At 49.4% G+C, this 22271-nt stretch overlaps 1 protein-coding gene across 2 annotated transcripts in view; it reads right to left on the reverse strand.

The window, feature by feature from the left end:
* Window positions 1–6344: 6344 nt before the first annotated feature.
* The window catches only part of GLYCTK (glycerate kinase), a 36992-nt gene continuing 21065 nt past the window's right edge, over window positions 6345–22271 (reverse strand). For both annotated transcript variants that reach the window (XM_008172078.4, XM_065551378.1), the window contains exon 5: window positions 6345–15117. In XM_008172078.4, coding sequence (XP_008170300.1) covers window positions 15046–15117 — 72 coding nt within the window. In that variant the 3' untranslated portion in view covers window positions 6345–15045. The remainder of the gene's footprint in view (window positions 15118–22271) is intronic.

Here is a 22271-nt window from a genome sequence, read left to right on the forward strand (position 1 = left end):
GGGATCCTGCCACTCACCTGCTGGGCTCGCCCAGGCTGGATCTGGGACTAGAACTGCCCTGCAGCCCTTGCCACACACAAAGGCCCTGAGGTACGGCAGGATTCCTGGAACCCTGACTCCAGGAAAGGGCATGTCACAAAGAGGGAGATGAAGATATGGGTGTGTTGGGAAGGAGAGGAGCTGCCACACAGCTGGCATCAAATCAAAGGGGATATTCCTGAGGTCCTGCCTGCATAAATCTAGCTCCCCCATATCATGGCCCAGCTACAGCTGTCCCTTCAGGGTCAACTCCCAGCCATAGAGCGTTAGGGGGGTCTGTCAAATAATGTGATCTGGCTGAGAGTTCAGGGCTCCCTTGGGCTCTCCTCCCACAGCCCTGGGCTGATGATGCTTTGACATAAAAGTGGGGCTGTTTCCTGGCCTGGGATGTGCCCCAGGTTCCTCCCGCCCCTGCGTCCCACACTCCACTTCAGGCAGTTCAGCACTGTGTGGCCTCCCTATAAAAAGGAGAGCCTGAACGTGGCATGACAGTGACTCACCCTGGCTGCAGGCGACTTGTGCAGCCGCCGCCCTGGCCTTCAATTCCCACCGCTCACACCAGGGCAGAGTCTGGGCAGGGCAGCCCCAGGTCCCACCAGGGCAGGGGAGCACCCAAAGGTGCTGCTCCAGATTCCCCCTTCCAAGGCAGCAGTGAAGCAGGTGGGGAAGAGAGAGGAGGTTGGCTGCCCCAAATCCTTACCAGGCTGGATTTCCCACCAGCGAGGCTGGCCGAGGAAAGGCAGTGGCAGAGGGAAGTGGGGGCAGAATGGGCTCCCGCAGAGCCCCCATCCCTAGCTGCTGTGTTCGGGACGATGCCAGGAAGAGCGGGGTGAGCCAGACAGCACTTAGGAAAGGTAGAGGCAGCAGGTGGGGGCTGGGAGAAGAGGGTCAGACAGACAGTTTCAAAGCATTTCCATCTCTCAGGGACCAGCCCCAGGGCACAGCTCAGTACTTAGCATTCCTGGGCCAGGCACGTCTCCCACATCCGGGCTGTCCTTATTCATAACCCTTGAGAAGAGTTAGGGGATTTCAGATTCACAGCAGAGAACAGCTGTTCTATCTCCAGATTAGCCTCGCCCCCACCGCAGGGCATTGTGAGCCCTGAGCTGCCATAGGGCAGGGGGTGGGAATCCAGGCCTCAGTCTCCTCTCCCTCCTGTCCTGCTGCTAGAACGGGTGCCCAGAGAGCAAGTCTCCCCTTCCACTCCCAGATCAGCCAGTGACTTGGCTCCAGGTCCAGCCTTGCTGCCAGAGCGGGAGACCAAACCACCCCCTGGATTGCAGCTCAGCAGGACCCCAAGGCCAACTAGTCACACAGCCCCCAGCCCAAGCAGGTGATTCCCTCTCTCCCATCTGCACATGGGAGGGCCACATGCCACGGCTCTAGCGCACAGACATTGGAGCTAGGTGGCCAACTGCTTTTCAGTCCCAGTGCGATTTGCTAAGTGCCTGCAGGTTCTGGCAAAACAGTGCCAGGCACTATTCTGTGTGTGTAAAATGCCCGGGCTTCAGGCCCTTCAGATCCGAAGCCTGCACCTGAGCTGCTAACTCTTTGATGCCTCTTTGAAATGGACGTGGCTGTGAGAGGCGCCTCTCAAAAGAGAAGCTAGCGAGGCTGGGCTTTTCCCCCTCCCGCTCTTTTAGTAAAGATCTGTTTTTCCTGCTCCATTTCCATAGCGGGCTCCACAGAGAAGCAGAAAAACATTTTCTTTGCTAAACAGCAGCTTCTCTCTTTCAAGAACAGCCTCGGCCTGAGCTGGGTCATCATCTCCACAGACATCAAAGGCGCAGCCGGTTGGCTTGAAATGAGACTGCTGGCCCGCATCTTCAGGTTCCCGCAGCAGGCAGCGGCTTAGAGACAGGCTGCGTTAATTACAACAAAGTCACCACGCCGCTGAAGATAGAAAAGGCTCCTGTGTCAAAAACGACATCTTCCTCCTCAGCAGATCCATGGCCCATATGCATTAGGGTCAGAGCCGCTCAGTGCTAGCTGTAGAGCAGTGGTTCCCAAACTTTAACAGCCCGCGAACCCCTTTCTCTAAATTGTGAAATCTCATGAACCCCCTTCTAAAAATGAATATTTCCAGGGTTTTAAATTTAAATTTCCTCAGTGTGATGGATGCGCTTGCTTTGCTCTGTATAGCTCTTTGAAGTCCGGAACCTTTGGAGAAAGATAAAGTCTTAGGTCTGGTTCGGCATCAAGCCTGTTTCTGTATTTCGTTTTCAGATGTGCATACGAGGAAATCGCTTTCTCGCATAAGTATGTTGTTGAAAATGGTAACAAAACTGCAGCAGCTTTTTCTGCCAGAAGGGGGTACTCGTTTCTTAAACTCAGCCAAAAGTTGATCAATGACAGATTTCTGAAACTCCTTCTCAGTTCGTAATCACAGGAGATCTCAATCAATTTATCTTTTTCCTCAGTGTTCAATATCTGTGTTGAGAAAGTGGGATCATCAAAAGGGTTGCGAATCCAGTCATTATCGCCTGATATAGCTGGAAAGTAATCCCTGAATGTTGTGCAAAGTCCTTTTAGGTGTGCAGTTATATTGGTTTTAGTGCACTGATCCAACTGAAGTTTATGTTCTGCCAGGAAGTCATGAAGATTACTGAAACACTCAGTTTGATTGTTTTCCAAACAACTTTCCCAGAACTGCAACTTCTTTATCATGGATTCAACTTGGTCTTGCACATTGAAAACTGTTATATTGAGACCTTGAAGAGCTAAATTTAGGTCATTAATTCTTGAGAAAATATCTGCTAAATAAGCTAGGCTCTGGAGCCAGACATTATTTTCCATACAGCTGGCAAGGTGGAAAGGGGGGCTGTTGACAAAAAACCTAGGATTTCCGTTCTAAGCTCAAACAAGCGCACCAGGATTTTGCCCCGTGAGAGCCATCTAACTTCAGTATGGGTCAACAGACAAGCGTGTATACTACCCATTTCTTCACAAAATACGTGAAATATTCTGGAATTTGTTGACCGTGATTTTATAAAATTCACCATTTTCACTGCATTGTCCAGCACTTCCTTCAGTCCCTCAGGCATGTGTTTTGTTGCGAGGGCTTGTCTATGGATGCTGCAATGAGTCCAAGAGACTTTTGATGCAACCTTTTTTGTTCGAGCTACAAATCCAGTATACTTCCCCGTCATTGATGTGGGCCCATCAGTGCAAATGCCTAGGCAACCAGACCAATCTATTTCCTTTTCTTGAAAATATGCATTAGTCAGAGATATCTTCTCCAGTTGTACGTTCTTCCAGTGGTCGTCAAAACAACAAGTCTTCTTCAACCAGACCTTCATTCACATAATGTACAAACAGTAGCAAAATAGCTAGATTAGCTACATCAGTTGATTCATCCAACTGTATAGCATAATATGGACTATTTTTCACTCTCTGTACAATTGCGGTCTCTATGTTATTTGACATGTCATTAATTCTTCGTGACAACGTATTATTGGACAAAGGTACCATGTCAATCCTTTTTGCAGTCTTTTCTCCGAGCATGCAATGAACTATGTCTTTTATACATGGACCAATCAAACTCTCTGCTATGGTATGGGCTTCTGATGCTTTTGCTACTCGGTAGCTCACGCGGTATGATGCTTCAAGTGCATTTTCATTATCAGTACTTGCTTTGGATATAAAACTGGTAATGTCACTTTTCCTCTCAGCTAATTTTCGCTTGAAAAAAATCAACAGGCTTGTCGAGTTGTGCAGGATGCCTAGTTTCTAAATGGCGCCGAAGTAGAGAAGGTTTGAGGCTGCTGTTTGCTAGAACATCACCACAAATCACACACAGTGGTTTTGGACATTCTTGATCACCAATGAATGTAAAGCCATATTTTATATAATCATCATCATATTTTCTTTTCTTTGTAAGTGACTTTCCAGGACCATCATGATCATTAGACGTAGATTTTCCACAGTGTGGACTTGAGGAAACACTAGCTGATTCTTGTGTCTTTCCTTTTTCAGCCACTTATCCATTGAACTTGTGTACAAAAGTTCTAATAAAAACAACACAGAGAGACTGCTAACAACCAACAAACTAGAAAACGAGAAGATTCACTCAAGTCTCACTGAAGCAAAACAGCACTCCAGAGAGAATGACAATTACAGAGGCACCTTAACACTGCTACAATGGCTACAACGTGCTTCTGGCTGGTTTGGCTCCCAAACAGCTTTTCTTCCACCATGAGGTTTCTCCCTAGGAGGGTGTCCTGCGAGGGACAAATTAGCTTGGACCATCCCCCACGTACAGCATTGCTCCTGCTAACTCTGCCCTCCATGCCAACTTCCCCTGTCTGACAAAGACAGGAGTCCGAGCTGCCACCTGCAGGTCTGGGGGTCTCAACTGACACCCTGCCCACCACAGGGCTCAGGCTACTGGCCCTGCGCCAGGGCCTGGGCTGCTGGATCCACACTCCCTGGGGCTCCTCCTGCTGGACCCCATTGACCGCCCCAGTCAACTGAGCTCCACTGAGCTTCTGCTGCAGGTCCCGCTGACCTTGGGGCTCGGGCTGCTGGCACCAACTGCCCGGCCCCGCTCTCCCTGGGGCTCGGGGCTGCCAGCCCTGCCGGAGCGCTGGGGCTCAGAGCTGCTGGCTCCCCTGCTGATGGGGGGCAGGGCTTGGGCTGCCGGCCCCAACTGGCCGGCCCAGCTCTCAAGGGGCTCAGGGCTGCCAGCCCCGCTGGAGCGCTGGGGCTCGGGGCTGCCGGCTCCCCCGCTGACAGGGGCTCAGGTCAGGGCTGCCGGCCCCAACTGCCTGGCCCTGCTCTCCCTGGGGCTCAGGGCTGCCGGCTCCCCCGCTGATGGGGGCAGGGCTTGGGCTGCCGGCCCCAACTGCCCGGCCCCGCTATCCCTGGGGCTCGGGGCTGCCAGCCCTGCCGGAGCGCTGGGGCTCGGGGCTGCCGGCTCCCCTACTGACAGGGGCAGGGCTTGGTCTGCCAGCCCCAACTGCATGGCCCTGCTCTCTCTGGGGTTCGGGCTGCCGGCTCCCCCACTGACAGGGGCAGGGCTTGGGCTGCCAGCCCCAACTGCACGGCCCTGCTCTCCCTGGGGCTCTGGTTGTCTGCCCTGCAACCAGGTCCACCTGCTGCCTCCAATGCCAGGGTCCTCTGGCTGCCATTAATGAATTTTTTCTTGCGAACCCCCTGTAACATTCTGTGAACCCCCAGGAGTTCGCGAACCCCAGTTTGGGAACCACTGCTGTAGAGGGTACATCTCCCAGCCCAGGGAGACAGACTCACACTAGCAGGGCTCCAGCTAGTGTGCTAAAAATAGCACGGACGAGTCAGCTGGAGTTCTCAAGCCCACCAAGGCATCAGAGCGGGAGTTGCAGCCCAAGTCGCAGTGTCCACACCGCGATTTTTAGCACATTAGCTGGAGCCCAGCGGGCACAGGCTGGGAAGGTTGCTGCCAGCTGCATTCTAGATATGCCTACTCCTGTAGTCTTGTGGCGTGGCGTAGCTGAGAAGGGGCCAGCCAGCTGAGTTCTCTTCTGCCTCATGAATTATCAGCTAAATCCTGGCCTTGCTGCACCTTACACTTTGGGAGGACTCCACATCCAGATTCACTCCCAGCCTCGTTTAAATCCTTCCTGAAAACCAGCCTGTGCTCCAATTAAGTTGCTCAGGCTGGGGACCACCTGTGGCTACCAGGACCACTACAACTGCAACAGGATTCACAAAGCATCTGTCCCTGCAGTCACCCTATCTTCTTGCCCACCAGCATCTACCCACTGAATATTATCTAAGCCCTAGATTACTACGCCCAAGGGCAGGGACTGGCTCTGCATTATTTGTGCAATGGGGCCCTGATCCCTGGCTGGGCTAGTTAACGTTCTGCTGTAATCAGGGCTGGCTTTAGGCCGATTCCCCCAATTCCCCGGAATCAGGCCCCGCGCCCAGCCAGAGCACGGAAAGCCCATGGCCCCGCTCCCTGAGCTGGAGCGCCAAAGCCCCGCGACCCTGCTCCCCTGGCCGGAGCTCCAACCCCATTTTCTGCAAAGTCTTTCCTTGGAAAACTTTGATTTTCACCAACATTTTTCAATCTGCAATCAGGAAAATCAAAATGACCGGTTTTGTGACATGTCACCCCCAGCTGAAACATTTCCCTTTTTGAAAGCAAATCAGAAGATTTCATTTCAGGTCAATTTGACACTATGATGGGTCCCCCTGAGCTGCCACAGAGCCTCGGGGAGTTGTAATTCGGGTGCCCATGATGCATCATGGTCACGGCCATAGCAACAAAGAACGTGGCCCCCTCCGAACATATGTCCGGGCGGCGCCCCTTACAATGCAGAAACTGGAATGCGGTATTTATTTTATACAATATTCAGGGTTCATATTATGTATACATAGGCCTACAGTGTACATGTATTCCGTATTTACGCAAAGCGCTTCTTTCGAGCCTTGTTCTCCGCAAATTGGTTGATCAATGCATCATAGTCCAGAGATCTGGCAATCTTGTTTTCGATTGAGATAACTGCAAGCGCAGAAAGCCTGTCATCTGTCATGGTTGAGCGCAGGATATTCTTGATCAGTTTCATTCTGCTGAAGCTCCTTTCAGCACCAGCGACAGTAACTGGTGTGGTCAGAAGAATTCTGATGCAAATGCAAAGATTCGGATATATTTCCTGAAGGCTGTTCTTGTATATGTACGTTAAAAAATTGCTTGCCGTGACAAGTCCTCTCTCTTTCTCGATGACATAAATAAAACAATTCAATTCCAATATGAGTTCGTTGGCATCAATGTCTCCCATTTTTCTTTCAAAATTTTTGCTGTGATTCTCCAGCTCATTTTCTCTGTGACACTGCTTCAGGCTGTTAGTGTTGTACAGAAATCCAAACAACTTATACCACTCCACGAGTTGGTCAAATCGTGACGAAACAGAAGACATGGCCTGATCAGTGAGAACAAGAAAGAACTGCGATTTGAATTTTTCTTCGGCAGAAAGACGACTCAAATCATCAGCACATTCGTAATCAAACATTCTCTTCTTACGTCGCACCCTGGTTTCTGGAAACACCTGCTCAATACCCATATGCTCTGCTATTTCACGTGCATTTGTGACCACAGAGATATATCCTGTATTTCGATAGTCTTCCAAAAATTTCTTTGTAGCACCGACTTCTGCCTGCAGTACGTCAATTGACACATCTGGTGACTGAATTAATTTGCTGGTTTTATTGACGTGAAATAGTATATCGTACCACGTGTACACAGTCAGAACAAAAGGCCATGTAGTAACATGGTCTAAAAGCGCACCGGCTTTCGTTGCTGTATTGCCATCTTTCTTTTTGAGTGCATATTCTCGCAAAGATGACAAAGCATTGTACAATTCTTCAAGGTGATAATGCAATGGCTTCACAGCATCAATTCTCGACTCCCAACGAGTGTCCGATAACCCTTTAACAGATATTGGCATATGTTCTTGAAGTATATCCCAACATGAAGGTGAAGAAGAAAAGATAACGTATATTCTGTTAATCAGACCGAAAAAGTCAACGGCATATTTCGATGACGTTGCCGCATCTGAGATCACAAGATTCCAAGTGTGAGCTCCACATGGCACATACAAGGCATGGTCATTTATTTCTAGCATGCGGGCTTGAACTCCTTTATTCTTTCCTCTTATATTTGCGCCGTTATCATAAGCTTGGCCTCTCATGTCAGCAATGTCTATTCCTAAGTTGTTTGCCTTTTCAAGAAACGCTTCCAATAAACCCTCGCCAGTTGTATCATGAACATTAAGAAAACCAACAAACGCTTCACGAATATTGACACCATCTTCACCGTTGCATTCAACACAGCGTAACACCACAGACGTCTGTTCTTCATGTGACACGTCGGGAGTACAGTCCAAAATAACTGAATAATATTTTGCTTTTTTAAGCTGCGCTATGTTGGCCTCTTGAATGTTACTGGCAACAAGTTGAATCAGCTCGTTTTGGATCTGTGGACTGAGGTACTGAACATGTGTCTCTGCCTTCTTAATCCTCTGTAAAAGTTTGCTGAGGACAGTATCATACTTTGCAAGCAATTCAAACAGTCCCAAAAAGTTGCCATTCGAAGGATCGCCGAGCTTTTCATTACTTCCTCGAAATGCCAAGTTTCTTTCGGACAAGAAAATAACGACATCAACCATGCGTTTGACAACATTTCTCCAGAAATCTCTTTCTTTCAGAAAAGCCTGCAATTCGAGTTGGTCAATAGATGTATGGTTTACTATGCCTGACCGAAGGTCAAACCATTTCACCATACAGTCTTGATGACCTTTGCCTGTTTCATGCTGCTGAAGTCTTTTTGACAGTGCTTTCCAAGCAGATGTTCCACAACGTAGCGGTATGTCGCCAGTGCCAAATAATTTACAACAAAAACAAAAAATGGCATCTTTCTGAACTGAGTACATTAACCATGAACGTCTTATTTTCTCGCCATTTGCCATGGTTCGATAGAAATGAGTACTTCTGAACATTCGTCTTTCCTCGTTAAATGGAAATTTGTAACTTTCATTCTGCTGCAGTGGGCCACGTGCAACAATGTCACACACTTGCCTGTCCGATATTATAGACGGCCAATCTCCTGGATCATCAGTCAGTGGTTCAGATTCAGATACTTCTTTCCCGGCAGCAGCTGGAATATCTGTCACAGTTTGTTTGGTAGAACAACTGGCTTCACCTTCGACCTCACTTGAAGCACTTCTGGATACTTCTGCATACGATTCGTCGCTGCTAGCGCTGTCCGTTTCACGTGCCTGTACCTGTACGTTGGATTGCAGCGCAAAATACGTTGACAACTTTGGAATTTTCTCAAGTTCCTTCTCGGCATCTTTTGCTGCCTTTCATTTACTAGCTCCACTCTTATACGTTCTCTTAGACATCACAAAGCACGCTTCTGCGTTGGAAACGAATCATTTCAAACGATAAAAAAATTAAACAACTAAATTAATAACATTTATCCGCCAACCGCCATTATGAACGCAAATACACATTCTTTGAATGGGTCCAACTAAAATTCGAAACTGACCGACAGACAACTGATGTAGCCAATAGCATTATGATATATCATAACAACTTCACGGTTTTGTCAGTAAAACCGACATGGATTGTGCAATAGCGTCAATAAATATAAGGTATAACTAGGTAAGTGACTTTTTTTTTGCCACTTTTAGGGGCCCCTTCCTTGCGGGGCCCCCTGCGGTCGGAGAGTACGGAGGGCGCTCGCTACGCCTCTGATCATGGTTTCTCCTCTAGCTGAAGCACTGCATCATTAGAGACACTGCTGCATCATGGGAAATGTAGTCCAACTGGGGAACCCGGCACATAGAGGCTAACAGAGGCATTTGACATACAACTCCTATGAGGCAACCCAGTAGCTCAGACACAGTTCAATGTTGAACAGATCTGAAATGGAACATTTTGATTCAAGAATGTCAAAATGGTTTTGATTGAAAAAAAATTGATATTTTGACATTTCATCCCTATATTCAGGATGGAAACCAATGTCAAACTCTCAGAACTGGCCTCTGGGATAGCAATTCTGATTTTCTCTCAGCTTTAATAGACTGATGAATTGTAGATCTTGGTGGCAACAGACAGCTTTTGAAGGGGACAGTGGCGCAGGACAGATGGGAAAAGGCATCAGATAGATCCCATGAGATCCCTGGGTCACAGGCCAAACTTCTGTTCATTCTGTTGGGTGAGGGCAAGAAAGGTGGCAATCTAACCCAAAGAAATTACATACAGAAATCTGCATTGCCACAGCATGAGGCTTGCAGTTAAAAAAATCACAATCAGGAGATGCATATGTTAGTGTTTCAATGGCAGCATTAATTCAGGCACATTGCAGAGAGAACATCCTGTTTCCTAGTCCTGGTTCTTTGTTACCTGTGTAACTTAATTTAGTACTGTTCATGTCATAACGTGTAGGCAGTAAAAGCACCAAGGATCCAGCTTTTGGTAACCTTCCGCTTTCCTGTCTTTTTGTGTTATGAGCCACACAACCCTCAAGTTGCACTAATATAATTTTTGCATTGAACAGAAAACCATGAGGCTTGCTCCCTGATTTGCTGCTGTGTTCTAAATGAAAATACTTCTTTGGGTTTCCTTCCTTGACCATCCAACTCTCTTTGTTACTTCCAAGTGCAGTTCTGTTCTGAAAAGTAACTGAGTAAAAATAGCCGTTCCTTGCTCAGTAGATGTATATTCTGTCATATTTGAGCCCTGTAGCAATAATAATAATGTGTTGCTGCTTTTTTTACTCCCGTTACCCTGCAAAGCCAGCCCAGCTATAATGGAAGAGGGAGCTGGAATTTAGTGCATCATCCATAGAATTAGTTACAAAATTCTGGACAGTGACCCCTGTGCAAACCCATCAATGGTAATAGGGGTACATAGGTGTCGCCAAGGTCTGAAATTTGTTTACAGTGGGGTCACTGAGTGCAGAATGTGCGTCACTGGTGATTACTAGAGCTGGTCAGGAAGTGATTTTTTTTCTTGGGGAAGGGAGGAAAAAAACAAAAAATGGTTTTTCATTGTCAAATTTTTCTTTGAAGTTGTGTGTATTTTAATCAGAAACCTGAAAAACAAAAATGTTCAGTTTCCAGCCACTGAAAAATATTCTATTTCTGGCAATCCAAAACCAAAAACAATTTCAGTTTCTAATAGCTGGGGAAAAATCCTTGTTTTTTTGTTTTTCCACTTTGTTTTTTTATGAAGACCTGAACCTGTTTGATGCAAACAGGAGACAAAACACAATGTTTAGTCAAAAAGCTGTTTCCACCAAAAAAACCATTTTGACAGCTCTGGGACTGGTGCACAGAAAGGAAAGACCTGGCTTAGATCCAGCATGAACTTGTGTGTGGCACTGGCAGTTAGGGGAAAAAACAACTTCCAGGTAGGCGTGGCTAAAAGGAAGACTGCATGACATGGGGCCTTTGGGTGTAGAAAGCCATGCAGCTACATCACTACTTAGCATTGGCTCTCTAATTGGCCTATAATTATGTAGACAATACAAGCCCATTTATCCAGCCCCTTTAAATCAAACTCCCCTTTTCATCCAAATTTCAGTAAGATCACTCTGGATAATTATCCACTGGGTTGTGCTTTTGATATGCCTCCTCCCCACAAAAAAATTGGATAAATGAGGATTCAGTCTTATAAAATGGTCAGCAGATCCAGGACGTAGTATTGACTTTCTGTGATTCCACCTATCATTCCTTGCAACTGAGGTGCTACCCCAAGTTTCATATAGGGCCAGATCATTCTTTCATTGACTAGCAACAAACCTCAGAATTCCCCAGCTCTCCACTGATATACCGGTATATTTTAGCACATGTTTCTAACCTGGTGGTCCACAAAATTTGACCGTTACTTGGTCGGTGAGTGTCTGAAAATCACCCATCCTGTTCCTTAGCTCAAGTACAATTTAAAAAAGGCAAAAATATCATGTTTTGGAAGAAAGAAAAACATTTTTGTGAAAGCTGTTTGAAGCAGCTCAGAGGTTTGGAATACTAGAAATAGCTCCAGCAGAGTGCAGGTGAGATGGCCAAAGTAGAATGATACATGCAGGTGATCACATTGATGGCAGTCACTTCCAGACGAGGAGCTACCAGTAGCGAAAATCCCACAGTGAGTTAGAAAAGAGATTGTGTTGCAGATCTATGATGTGATCAAAGGACTGCTCTTTGCTGCTGAGCTATCATAACCAAATAATACAAACCTAGTCAAACTGTAGGGAAAAGCCCAAGGCATATTTTAAGCATTTTATCAAGAGACTAGCATGAATCAAAACCCGGTATCCAAATAGCCCTGAACTTTGTGGGGTTTGAAATCCCAGTCTGAATCTTGCAGCTCATCCTTATATGTGCCCTTAATTAAAGTCAAAAACTTTGATGGCAAATTAGCAGCCACATACGCTGATCAACTAAATGATCTCTGATGGCCTAACAAAATCTGTGGACTGACTGAATTAACTCTGATGGCCCAATCTCACCACTCACCTAGTTTCATATGTTCTTGAAATTAAACCTAAAGTATAAAGACACCAAAGCATTTTTTCTCCTGGTTTTCTACAGCTTCTTTCACAAGGAAAATCTGACAAGAGAAGGACAAGGACAAAGACCATGACACTGTAATATGGTTTAGTGTCCTGTTAATTTTTAAAGCTTTCTTTGTGCCCATCCCTCTGAGGACAAGCAAAGCTCACAGACAGTCGTTTCCTTGCATACACTGCTGGGGTGTGCCAACCAATTCGCTCTCTTTTCATTTCTCTGAGGGCCGTTCCTTAGTCTGTGATCTTGCCACTCAGGGAAAAGCCAAACTGGGCTGTGCTGTCACTAAATAACTTACAATGCAATTGTGAATGAGAGCTGGAGGAACATTTTTGGAACCACTCTAGTACTCACCAGCCACTTATTTTCTTAAAGAGGAAGCAAATGCTTTTCCTTAGCTGTCATTTCACCTCTTCTGCATTACCAACCCAGGTCATTCCTGGTTCCCCAAAGCCAGCAGTAGCACCTCTGCAACAGGATCTCAGGCAGAGTTGGTAATTGTAATCATTTGAATTTGGGATGAGGGTACTGCATAATAAATGGTCACCCAGCCTTATTTTCACTGCCTCCTTGTGCCCCACTGTGTAATACAAGCTGAGACCAATCCAGCATGCTGGAGCCAGCTGATGCTTGTCTGGGTAATTGGCTGATCTAAATGCTCTTGGGGGAAGCAACAAGGGGATAATTTGAAATGCAGCCTGGGCCCATCTCTTTAGTGCTGTGCACCTAATGGCTATCCTTGCCTGTCAGGTAGGTAGTGTTATCCCCGAGGCAAAGAGCAGTCAAGTGACTAGCCCAAGGCCACACAAGGAGTCAGTTGCAGAGAAGCTCCTGGTTCCCAGCCATGTGCTTACCCCACTAAGTCCCACTCGGCCCAAATTATTCTCTCTGTCCTGCCTTAGTGACAAAGTGCCATCAGGGCCCCGTATTCATATGTCCAAGGCCAGGGCATCTTTGGATGCCAATCTTACTGTTTCTGCATGGCTCAGGCTGGTAGTGGAAGCTTACCCGGCTGGGGCTAGCACTGTGCTTCCCCCCCATACACACACACACACTCTCACCTCCAAAGCCCTCTCCACACCAGCAAAGCTGAGATCCCCAATTCACCACCTGTGGGAGCTGTATTGTGGACAGGGCTCGGCCGCAGCACCAACCCATCAAGGACAAATGCAGAGTCCTGCACTTAGGACGTAAGAATCCCATGCACCGCTACAGACTAGGGACTGAATGGCTAGGTAGCAGTTCTGCAGAAAAGGACCTAGGGATTACAGTGGACGAGAAGCTGGATATGAGTCAACAGTGTGCCCTTGTTGCCAAGAAGGCTAATGGCATTTTGGGCTCTATAAGTAGGGGCATTGCCAGCAGATCGAGGGACGTGATCGTTCCCGTCTATTCGGCATTGGTGAGGCCTCATCTGGAGTACTGTGCCCAGTTTTGGGCCCCACACTACAAGAAGGATGTGGAAAAATTGGAAAGAGTCCAGCGGAGGGCAACAAAAATGATTAGGGGGCTGGAGCATGACTTATGAGGAGAGGCTGAGGGAACTGGGATTATTTAGTCTTCAGAAGAGAAGAATGAGGAGATATTTGTTAGCTGCTTTCAACTATCTGAAAGGGGGTTCCAAAGAGGATGGATCTAGACTGTTCTCAGTGGTACCAGATGACAGAACAAGGAGTAATGGTCTCAAGTTGTAGTGTGTGGGGGGGTTAGGTTGGATATTAGGAAAAACTTTTTCACTAGGAGGGTGGTGAGGCACTGGAATGGGTTACCTAGGGAGGTGGTGGAATCTCCTTCCTTAGATGTTTTTAAGGTCAGGCTTGACAAAGCCCTGGCTGGGATGATCTAGTTGGGGATTGGTCCTGCTTTGAGCAGGGGGTTGGACTAGATGACCTCCTGAGGTCCCTTCAAACCCTGATATTCTATGATTCTAACCCCACCCACACTCTGATTCCAATCTGCACTACAACATCTGCCATTGGTGGCACAGCAGGGGTGAGTTACAGGTCCATTTGGTCAGATAGAACCAGCCCTAGCACACAACCTGAGCAATTCTGCCAAGGCCCCATATCTCTGCTAGTCATGGAATGTGGGTTCTGGGATGGCTCTTGTTATTATACAGGCAGGGCACACCACTGAGGGCTGACTAGACCCCTCTACAGGCCTGGAATAACAGGAGAGAAACGTGTGACCCACTATTGCCATTTACGCTAACGAGAAGCCCAAGCTTGGTGCAGAGAGAAAGATGCCGATGCATGTGATTTTCATGCCATGGAGGCAGGAGAAATGCTTGAGAGGAGGCGTTTTTCCCTGCTCCGCTCCTCCCAATAGGCAACTCTGTAAGTATTCATCAAATGGCCTCTAACAGAGTAATAGATCCCAGATTTCATTCCACCCACGTACACCTTCTTAACAGAATATCTGTGTTTGTTCACTCTGTTGTCTGGCCTCCTGTCAAGATATCCTGCAGCCAGCCTGGAGCTGCTTCTAATGGGCTGCCAGGGGATTTGTTCTCTGACAGGAGTGTGTACCAGGTGCTGACAGCTTGCTGGAACGACTTGCTGTGCTCGCAGGATTGGAAATTGGTCTTTCATTCTCACCCTGTCAGAGCAGCTAGGTGGCGGACGATGAACCGTGATGCGCTCTTCTGTAGCTTTCTGTTGCCATGTGGGGCCAAGAGATTGTGTTGGGGCTGGCATGTCTGCTGAGCGGAGTTTGCATGGTACCCCAGGCCTTGCAGTGTAGTGTGGGCTGCAGCATTCAAAGATGAGCTGCAATTAACCTTCTGCTCCCCTCAACTTCAAATCAGGGATCTCCCGTAGCCGCAGCCAGTATTAGGACTATGCAATCAAGCACCACAGGGACCCACCAGCACAGCATCAGGATCAAGCTGAGTGTCTTAAGATGCAAATCTGTTTCTGTGTTTTCCATCATCCTTCCTTTGGGGAGCCATTTATCCTGGGGCCAAGCTAACATGAGCTCTGGTCTCCTTGAGCTTCTTCCACCAGCCAAGGCCTGAAGGAGCCTGAAAAAGCCAAATCAGTAGGTGTGAAGAAATGTTTGCACAGGTACATGGGAGCATGCAACAGGTTTGTGGCATGCTTGTGCTCAGGCATAGGAGAACAGATGCAGGTGTGTTACACTGTACAGAAGGCTAAGTGTGAGCACAGAGGCAGCTGTGTGGAAATGTGAGTGTGAGCACAGAGGCAGAGAGAGAGAATCTTTATAAATTAACACAGCATTCATGCTACAAACATTTCTTTTTCCTTTTCACACAGGGCAGGGAACGTGGCCTCTGCTCCATGAGTCACAGCCTAAGCTAGCGAGGAGGGAGGCAGCTTTAGCCTAGCTGTGAGTGAGCAGCTGCCTTCTGCCCTCATGACATGAGCCTGATTATACGTGAGCATTCTTCTCTAGAGTAAGGCAAAGTCCTGCCCCTCGGGGGTGGGTAGGATGTGTGCTGGCCATGCACTGGTACCTAGGGTTAGCATAATCCAGCAAGCAAAAAAGAGGACGGGAGGAGCCCTGCCCCTGTCCTGCCCTAGCCCTGCCCCTGCCACTCCCCCCCTCAGAACCCCCAACCCTCCCCCCGCTCCTTGTCCCCTGACTGCCCCCTCCTGGGACCCTGCCCCTAACTGCCCCCCAGGACTCCACCCCTTACCTAAGCCTCCCTGCCTCTTGTCCCCTGACTGCCCCCTCCTGAGACCCTCCCCCCATCCTAACTGGCCCCCTAGGACTCTACCCCCTACCTGTACCCTGACTGCCCCAACCCTTATCCACACCCCCACCCCCAGACAGACCCCTGGGACTCCCACGCCCCATCCAACCACTCTCCACCCCGACAGCCCCCTCAAAACTCCAGACCCATCTAAACCCCTCTGCTCCCTGTCCCCTGACTGCTCCAATCCCTCTCCCCACTCCTGCCCCCTGACAGCCCCCCCCGAACTCCCACACCCCCCCCACTCCTTGTCCCCTGACTACCCCTCCTGGGACCCCTGCTCCTAACTGCTCTCCAGAACCACACCCCCTACCTAAGCCTCCCTGTTCCTTGTCCCCTAACTGCCCCCTCCTAAGACTTCCCCCCAAATGCCCCCCAGGACCCTACCCCCTACCTGTACCCTGACTGCCCAAAACCTTATCCACACCCCCCCCAGAACCCTCCCCCCGAACTCCCGACCTCCCCCACCCGTCTCTTGACTGCCCCCTCCAAAACCTCCCTGCCCCTTCTCCTACCCCCTGCCCCCCTTTTTGTTGGCCTTCGCCTAATGTTTCGGTGAACTTGCTCAGGAACTGCATGAGCCGCTCCTCCGGCACGCTGGGCAGCAGTGGGGGAGGAGCTCCAGACTGCCGGAGCCGATCTGCAAATGCAGGGAGGGAGGGAGAGATCTCTGCTGCAGGGCGGAGGACGTGCTCTCTCTGGCTGTCGGAGCCCCATGTAAGTGGCACCATCCGGCCGGCTGCAGTTAGCCGCGCGTGCTCTGCATGGGGGGGAAGTCCGGACATTTACAAATTCCCCCCGGACGCTATTTTTAGCTTAAAAAGCCGGACATGTCCGGGGGAATCCGGACGAATGGTAACCCTACTGGTACCTGAGCCCTCATGCCAACACAGATTAGCCTGTGCAGAGCAGGAGGAAGCAGTGCAGAGCAAAGCAGACTTTGCAAAGGGGAAGGATACACCCCTGTTTAGCCAGGGCTGCAACACCTACCCTAGTTGACTGGGCATCTGGCCACACCCCCTAGCAGAATGGCCCCACCCCCCTCATGGCCATGGAACAAGCCAGCCTAGAAGCTTAGGCCCATGTCCCATTGCAACCCATTACTAAGCACTAGGCTGAGATCCTACCCTGTGGTACGTGTGGGGTGGAAGAGGCTCCCTATGCACTATTCTCCCCCATGCAGCCACATGCAGGTCAGGATTTGCCCCTTACTGGGACAAAAAATACCCTAGTTTTTTTTAACGCAATTGCTGGTGAAAACTGCATGCATGCGTATGAGTCCGCTTTGAATGCACAGGTACTGTGCTTGCACCCCAATGCGGGGCCTGGTGTGCGCCCAAATAGACGCATGTGTTTATAGTGGCTAGTTAAGGAAAACACCCAATCTGTAGTAACTGAGCCCACAATCAGGAGCACAACTGCAGAGGCTCAACTGAAATCAGGCCCTGACTGTGTGTGTATTCTGTCACCCTGCATCAGACACAGTGGCCCAGAGCGTCACAGCTCTCAGGCATGAGGGTGAATTCGTGGGCCGAGTGACATCTATGGCAAAACTCCCATTGCGTTGGGGAGGCCAGGATTTCGCCTGGGATTCCAAGCAGAGGATCTGATCCTCTGAGGATCTAGGGGGTTTATGCTGCTGACAGTCCCTGGGATGGGAGGATGCCCAGCACATGGCAGGATTGGGGCCAGTGTACTCAAGGTAGGCTAAAACAGGAGAGAAGGAAAGCAGCAGGAATGAGGGGCAGAGGAGAGCAGGATGGAGGGGAGTGGCGGGGAGGAGAGAGTGCAACGTTGCTCTGGGCATGCTGCAGATCAGGCAGGGCTGGGTGAACTGGCTAGGATGTAATGAGACCTGAATCTCACACCTTTGCCCTGAACCAAACCCCTGGGGACCAGACATTTCAGCTAACTCCCCCCAACACGCAAACCCCATTTCTGTGCACATAGATTCAGCCAGGGTTGGAACCAGGGCCAGCTCCAGGCACCAGCTGAGCAAGCTGGGGCTTGGGGCGGCAGCTTGTAGGAGGTGGCATTCTGCCCAATCCTAGGGCGGCACGGCCGCTTTTTGTTGTTGTTGTTGTTGTTGTTGTTCCGCTCCGGCCGCCCTGTAGGGGGCAGCGCTGTGGAGGACGGGAGCGCCCTGCAGCAAGCCCGGCAGGGCAGCCCGCGTCCTTCCCTCCCAGCCGACCGGAGTGGCGTGGAGCCCTCCCAGCAGGGGGCACGGCGGGAGGGGCCGCGTGGCAGCTCCCCGCTAAAGCCCTGGCCACCCCCCTTCTCTCTCTCCCCCCGCTCCCTCCCCCTCGCTAGGCAGGGCTCATCTGCAGGGCAGGGACTCCCCCTGTAACTGTGCTCCGGCCGCGCCGCAGGGTTTGTTTTTTTTTGCTTTGCTGTTCTGGCCACCGCGGTTTTTTTTTTTTTTTTGCTTGGGGTGGCCAGAAAGCCAGAGCCGGCCCTGGTTGGAACGGAGGTTGCAATCCCACCAGACAGGCTTACTGGAGCAGTGTCTGTGAATGACTCACCACCAACCAGTGCTAGAAACTGGACCGAGCAGACAGCTCTGCCAGCATTGCCAATCCCAGTCCTACACCAAAGAGAACCGGGCACGTTTAGATTGGTATCCAACAACCTCCGACCCTTCCAGCCTCACCATCCCCTGTGCCCCAGGCTAAGACCTGTCCAGCGTGCAGTGGCGTGAATGTAAAAGCTAGGATGGACACACTATGGACAATTCTCTAGTTGTTCCAAAATTCTGGGCAGGAGCCAGAAGCTGATGCCACAAGGGCATGACACTCATCACTACCAAACAATCTGGAGCGGAGATCTGAGCTCAGGGGCATATGGACAAGCACTCTGCCCCGGAGACCACCCGCTGCCCCCGGAACCAGTCCACCTTAGGTCCCTTCTGCTTGAGTCTCTCTCTCTCTCTTTGTTCCTTTCTTGAAATGTTTTTCTCTTTCCCCAGCATCCTCCACCCGCACAGACCCGACGAAGACCATCAAGACTCCTTTGCACATCGTGTTCAAGGGGGTGGCTCCCATCTTAGGCTGCCCCATGGTCACTTCTGCTGCCAGATGTGCTGTGAGAAGGTATTAGAGCAGCAACCTCCCCAAGGAAGAGAGAGGGAAGGAGGATTGCAGTAGGAGGACACACCTGATGGCATGCCACTCAGAGGCCTGTCTGCTGTCAGCAGAGGAGACGTGTTCTGTGTCCCACTGTCTTCTATGGCTTTTTATTCCTATGTGATTATACTGCTAATTTCATATAGGGATTGAAGCCGTGCAATACGCTGGGGCTGGCCACCAGAGAACATCGCCTGCTCCTGCGGACCTCGCCACTAAAGGGCCACCATCGCCAAAATGACAGTAACACTAGCAGCGACGCCCCAGCGCCGGGGATGTCAGTACAGGCTGGCCGCTTGAGAACATCCCCAGGGGCTCCGGTGGGCTTGTACAACCCATGCTGCAGCAGCTTCCCTGTTACTTGAACTGCCGTTGATCTAGGGAGCTCAGGTACATCTATGTGTGCTGCAGTCACACCCCTGATTGCAGTGCAGTCATCCCCATCTGGAAAAAGCAAGGCCTGTTCAACCCCAGCCCTGCTTCTAATGGTATCCCCATACCTGGCTTCTGCCAGCCCCGCAGAGTCCCTGACTTGGGTAAATGTTTCGAGCCAAACCACCCACTGGGGAATGCACCTGAGAAATGAACAGACTAGTGGCCACACCCAAAGGATACCACCACCAGGGGGTCGGAGAAGGGGGGTGACTGCAGTACACTGACAAACACTGGATCCTGCTCCCACTGATTTCAATGGCAGTAGATCAGGGCCTTGGCCAGCCTGGTAGGTGTCGGCACACGTGGGAAGGTTGTGAAACACTGTGTGGACACAGCTGGAGTGGCTCTGACCAGCTCAGGCAAGACAGTCCCAGCATGGGCCAGCAGAACTGGGCACCCCCAGCTCTGCCATGGACCTACTCTGTGAGTTTGGGCAAGTCACTTCACCCTGCATGCCATTTTTTCCCTTCCACCTCGTCTATTTAAATTGGAAGCTCTCTGGGGCTGGGATGGTCTGTTAAGGGGTGCTAGTTTGGATGATTGACACCTGAGTGCAAGCAACCACACTCCAAAGCCCTACCCTTTACCTCAACCCTGGGGCTGTGCTCCTCCATGTGCACCACTAGGTCTTCTGGGGGCACCTCCCATGGTCCTTTGTGCTGCAATAAACCAAGTCGGTGTAGAATTCTTTCCCAGTGAATGGTGGGAGAACTCCACTGCCCTTCTGGGCATATGGGGGGAATTGTGGGAAGGCACTGGAGGACTAATCTAACCTGCACTCTCACTGGAAAGAGGCAGATTGCCAGCTGGAGTAAAAGCAGAACCTGGGCTCTAACACACATCCCCAGCCAGGCCAATTAGCCTGGGTTGAAAGCACCACTACCCCCAGGGGAGAGGGTTTTATGTGTGGACAGAAGAGCAGGGTGATGGGTAACACCTGGGTTAACTCAGTAATGAAGACACACTGTACTTGTTACGTAAAGACAGTTGTACCTGCATCGTAGACAGGGCTTTAAAAAACAGAGTTCCAGCTAATCCAATGTTTCTAGGGCTCCAGAACAAAGGGAAAGAGATCCAGACTATGATGCCTGCACAGGATTACCTCTAAACACTGTTTTCCAAAGTTTCTCAAAAGGCTTCCGTGGCTCTTTAAAGGTCTGTGTAAAATCTGTCACAGTAGCGAAAATGGGTAAAATTACACAGCTTGTGGAAGAGATTAAAGGCGGACCCCTTCTGCTCACTTCATAAAGAAAGGACCCCATTAACACCTTGTGAAATATTAGCCATTAATCAGCTTCCACGCAGAATAAAACCATCAACATGTATCATTATCGGCTCCTTAATGAAGTGAGAATGGGAACGCTGGGGAGCTGGGATATTAATGTCTCCTAAGAGGCATGAGCAATGCCAAGGCCAGGAGCCAAGATTTTTAATTTACTGCCAAAAGCTTCCCCTGTTAATAATGTGGTTACTTATCCTGAACATTATCACTGTTTGGCCACAAGTGTTCCTTTTACAGAAGTGAGCTGGGCCCTCGGAAAGCATGTGGCCAGCTGCTGTGTCTGCCAATCCTCTCCCCCTTGGCCTCCTTACAGGCAGGAGGGGGCTGTACAGCCACTGAAATCTTCCCAGCAGTTGTACCTATTCCTACCCCTGCTTTGTTTCCCTTCTCACTTGCACTTCTGGACTTTCTTTATGGTTAGGAGTGTTCCTGGCTGCATACATATGCTGTATACACGTTTCCCTGGAGTTCCATAAAGGCACTATCCTCACGCCTCCACCTGCATCTCTCCCCTCAAAACCCACTTCCTCCAGATCCCAGGGAGGACAGGGTGAGGGGCTGTTCGATCTATTGCAGATGGCTAGTATCCGTTACCTTTTCTGTGCATAGAATGTATATATAATAATGTGTGTGTGTATGTGTATATCGATAGATACAGATATATTTTATTGTAAATTTCTCCCCCATTCTCTGTCACTTGTCTTACACTGTAAGCTCCTTGGGGCAGGGACCATGTCTTTTTATGTGTGTGTGTGTGTGTGGGGGGGGGGGGGGGAGATCATCAAAACCTGGGTGTTACTATAATAATAAAATCATCATAAATAATTATAAACACAGATTCCAGTCTTTGCAGTTGTCTGACTAGATTGAAGTGGCTCTAATATCACTCCAGGATTACGTAGGCAAAACCCAGCTATAAAAAACCCCTCCCCTCAGAGTTCATGGAGACAAATTCATTATACTGCCAAAACAGCAATGATGCCTTCAAGGCTCTGAAGGTCAATCCATCACACCTCTGAGATACCTCCAACCTCTCTTGAACTTGGTGAAGGTAATAACAGTATTTAGCAGTTACATCCCACTTTGTGGCTCAAGGCATGATGAAAACATTAACTAATCAATCTTCAGAAACAAACCTGTGAGGTAGGTCAGTACTATTCCCCTGTTACAAATCAGAAGCTGAGGCAGCAAGAGGTTAAATAACTTACCTCTGATCTTGTTACTGGTAGAGCCAGGATTAGAACTCAGGAGCCTGAGTCTCCTTTCCCATGCTGCTTTTCAGCACAGGGAATATTTATCTCCCAGGACAGCAGGGATGGCCCGATAGCTACACAAGTTGCAGTTAGGAAGAGATTCTGCTCTTAGTCACACTTGTGTAAATGCAGAGTAGCTCCTCTGAATTAAATAGAGCAAGCCAGATTATCATATCCACTAAGACCCCTTTACACTGTTCTGGCCTTAAGGTGGGTGTGGCCCCAGATTTAATGAAGATGAGAATCTAGCCCAATGACTCCACATTCATGCTGATGTGAGCAAGAGCAGGATCTGGGCTGGAGAGCAAGCTACCGCTGGAGTCTTCTGCTGCTGGTGAATGACTTTAGAGCCAGAGGGAGCTTTTTCCA

This window comes from Chrysemys picta, chromosome 7 (assembly GCF_011386835.1).
Source record: "Chrysemys picta bellii isolate R12L10 chromosome 7, ASM1138683v2, whole genome shotgun sequence".
NCBI classification, from domain to species: Eukaryota; Metazoa; Chordata; order Testudines; family Emydidae; genus Chrysemys; species Chrysemys picta.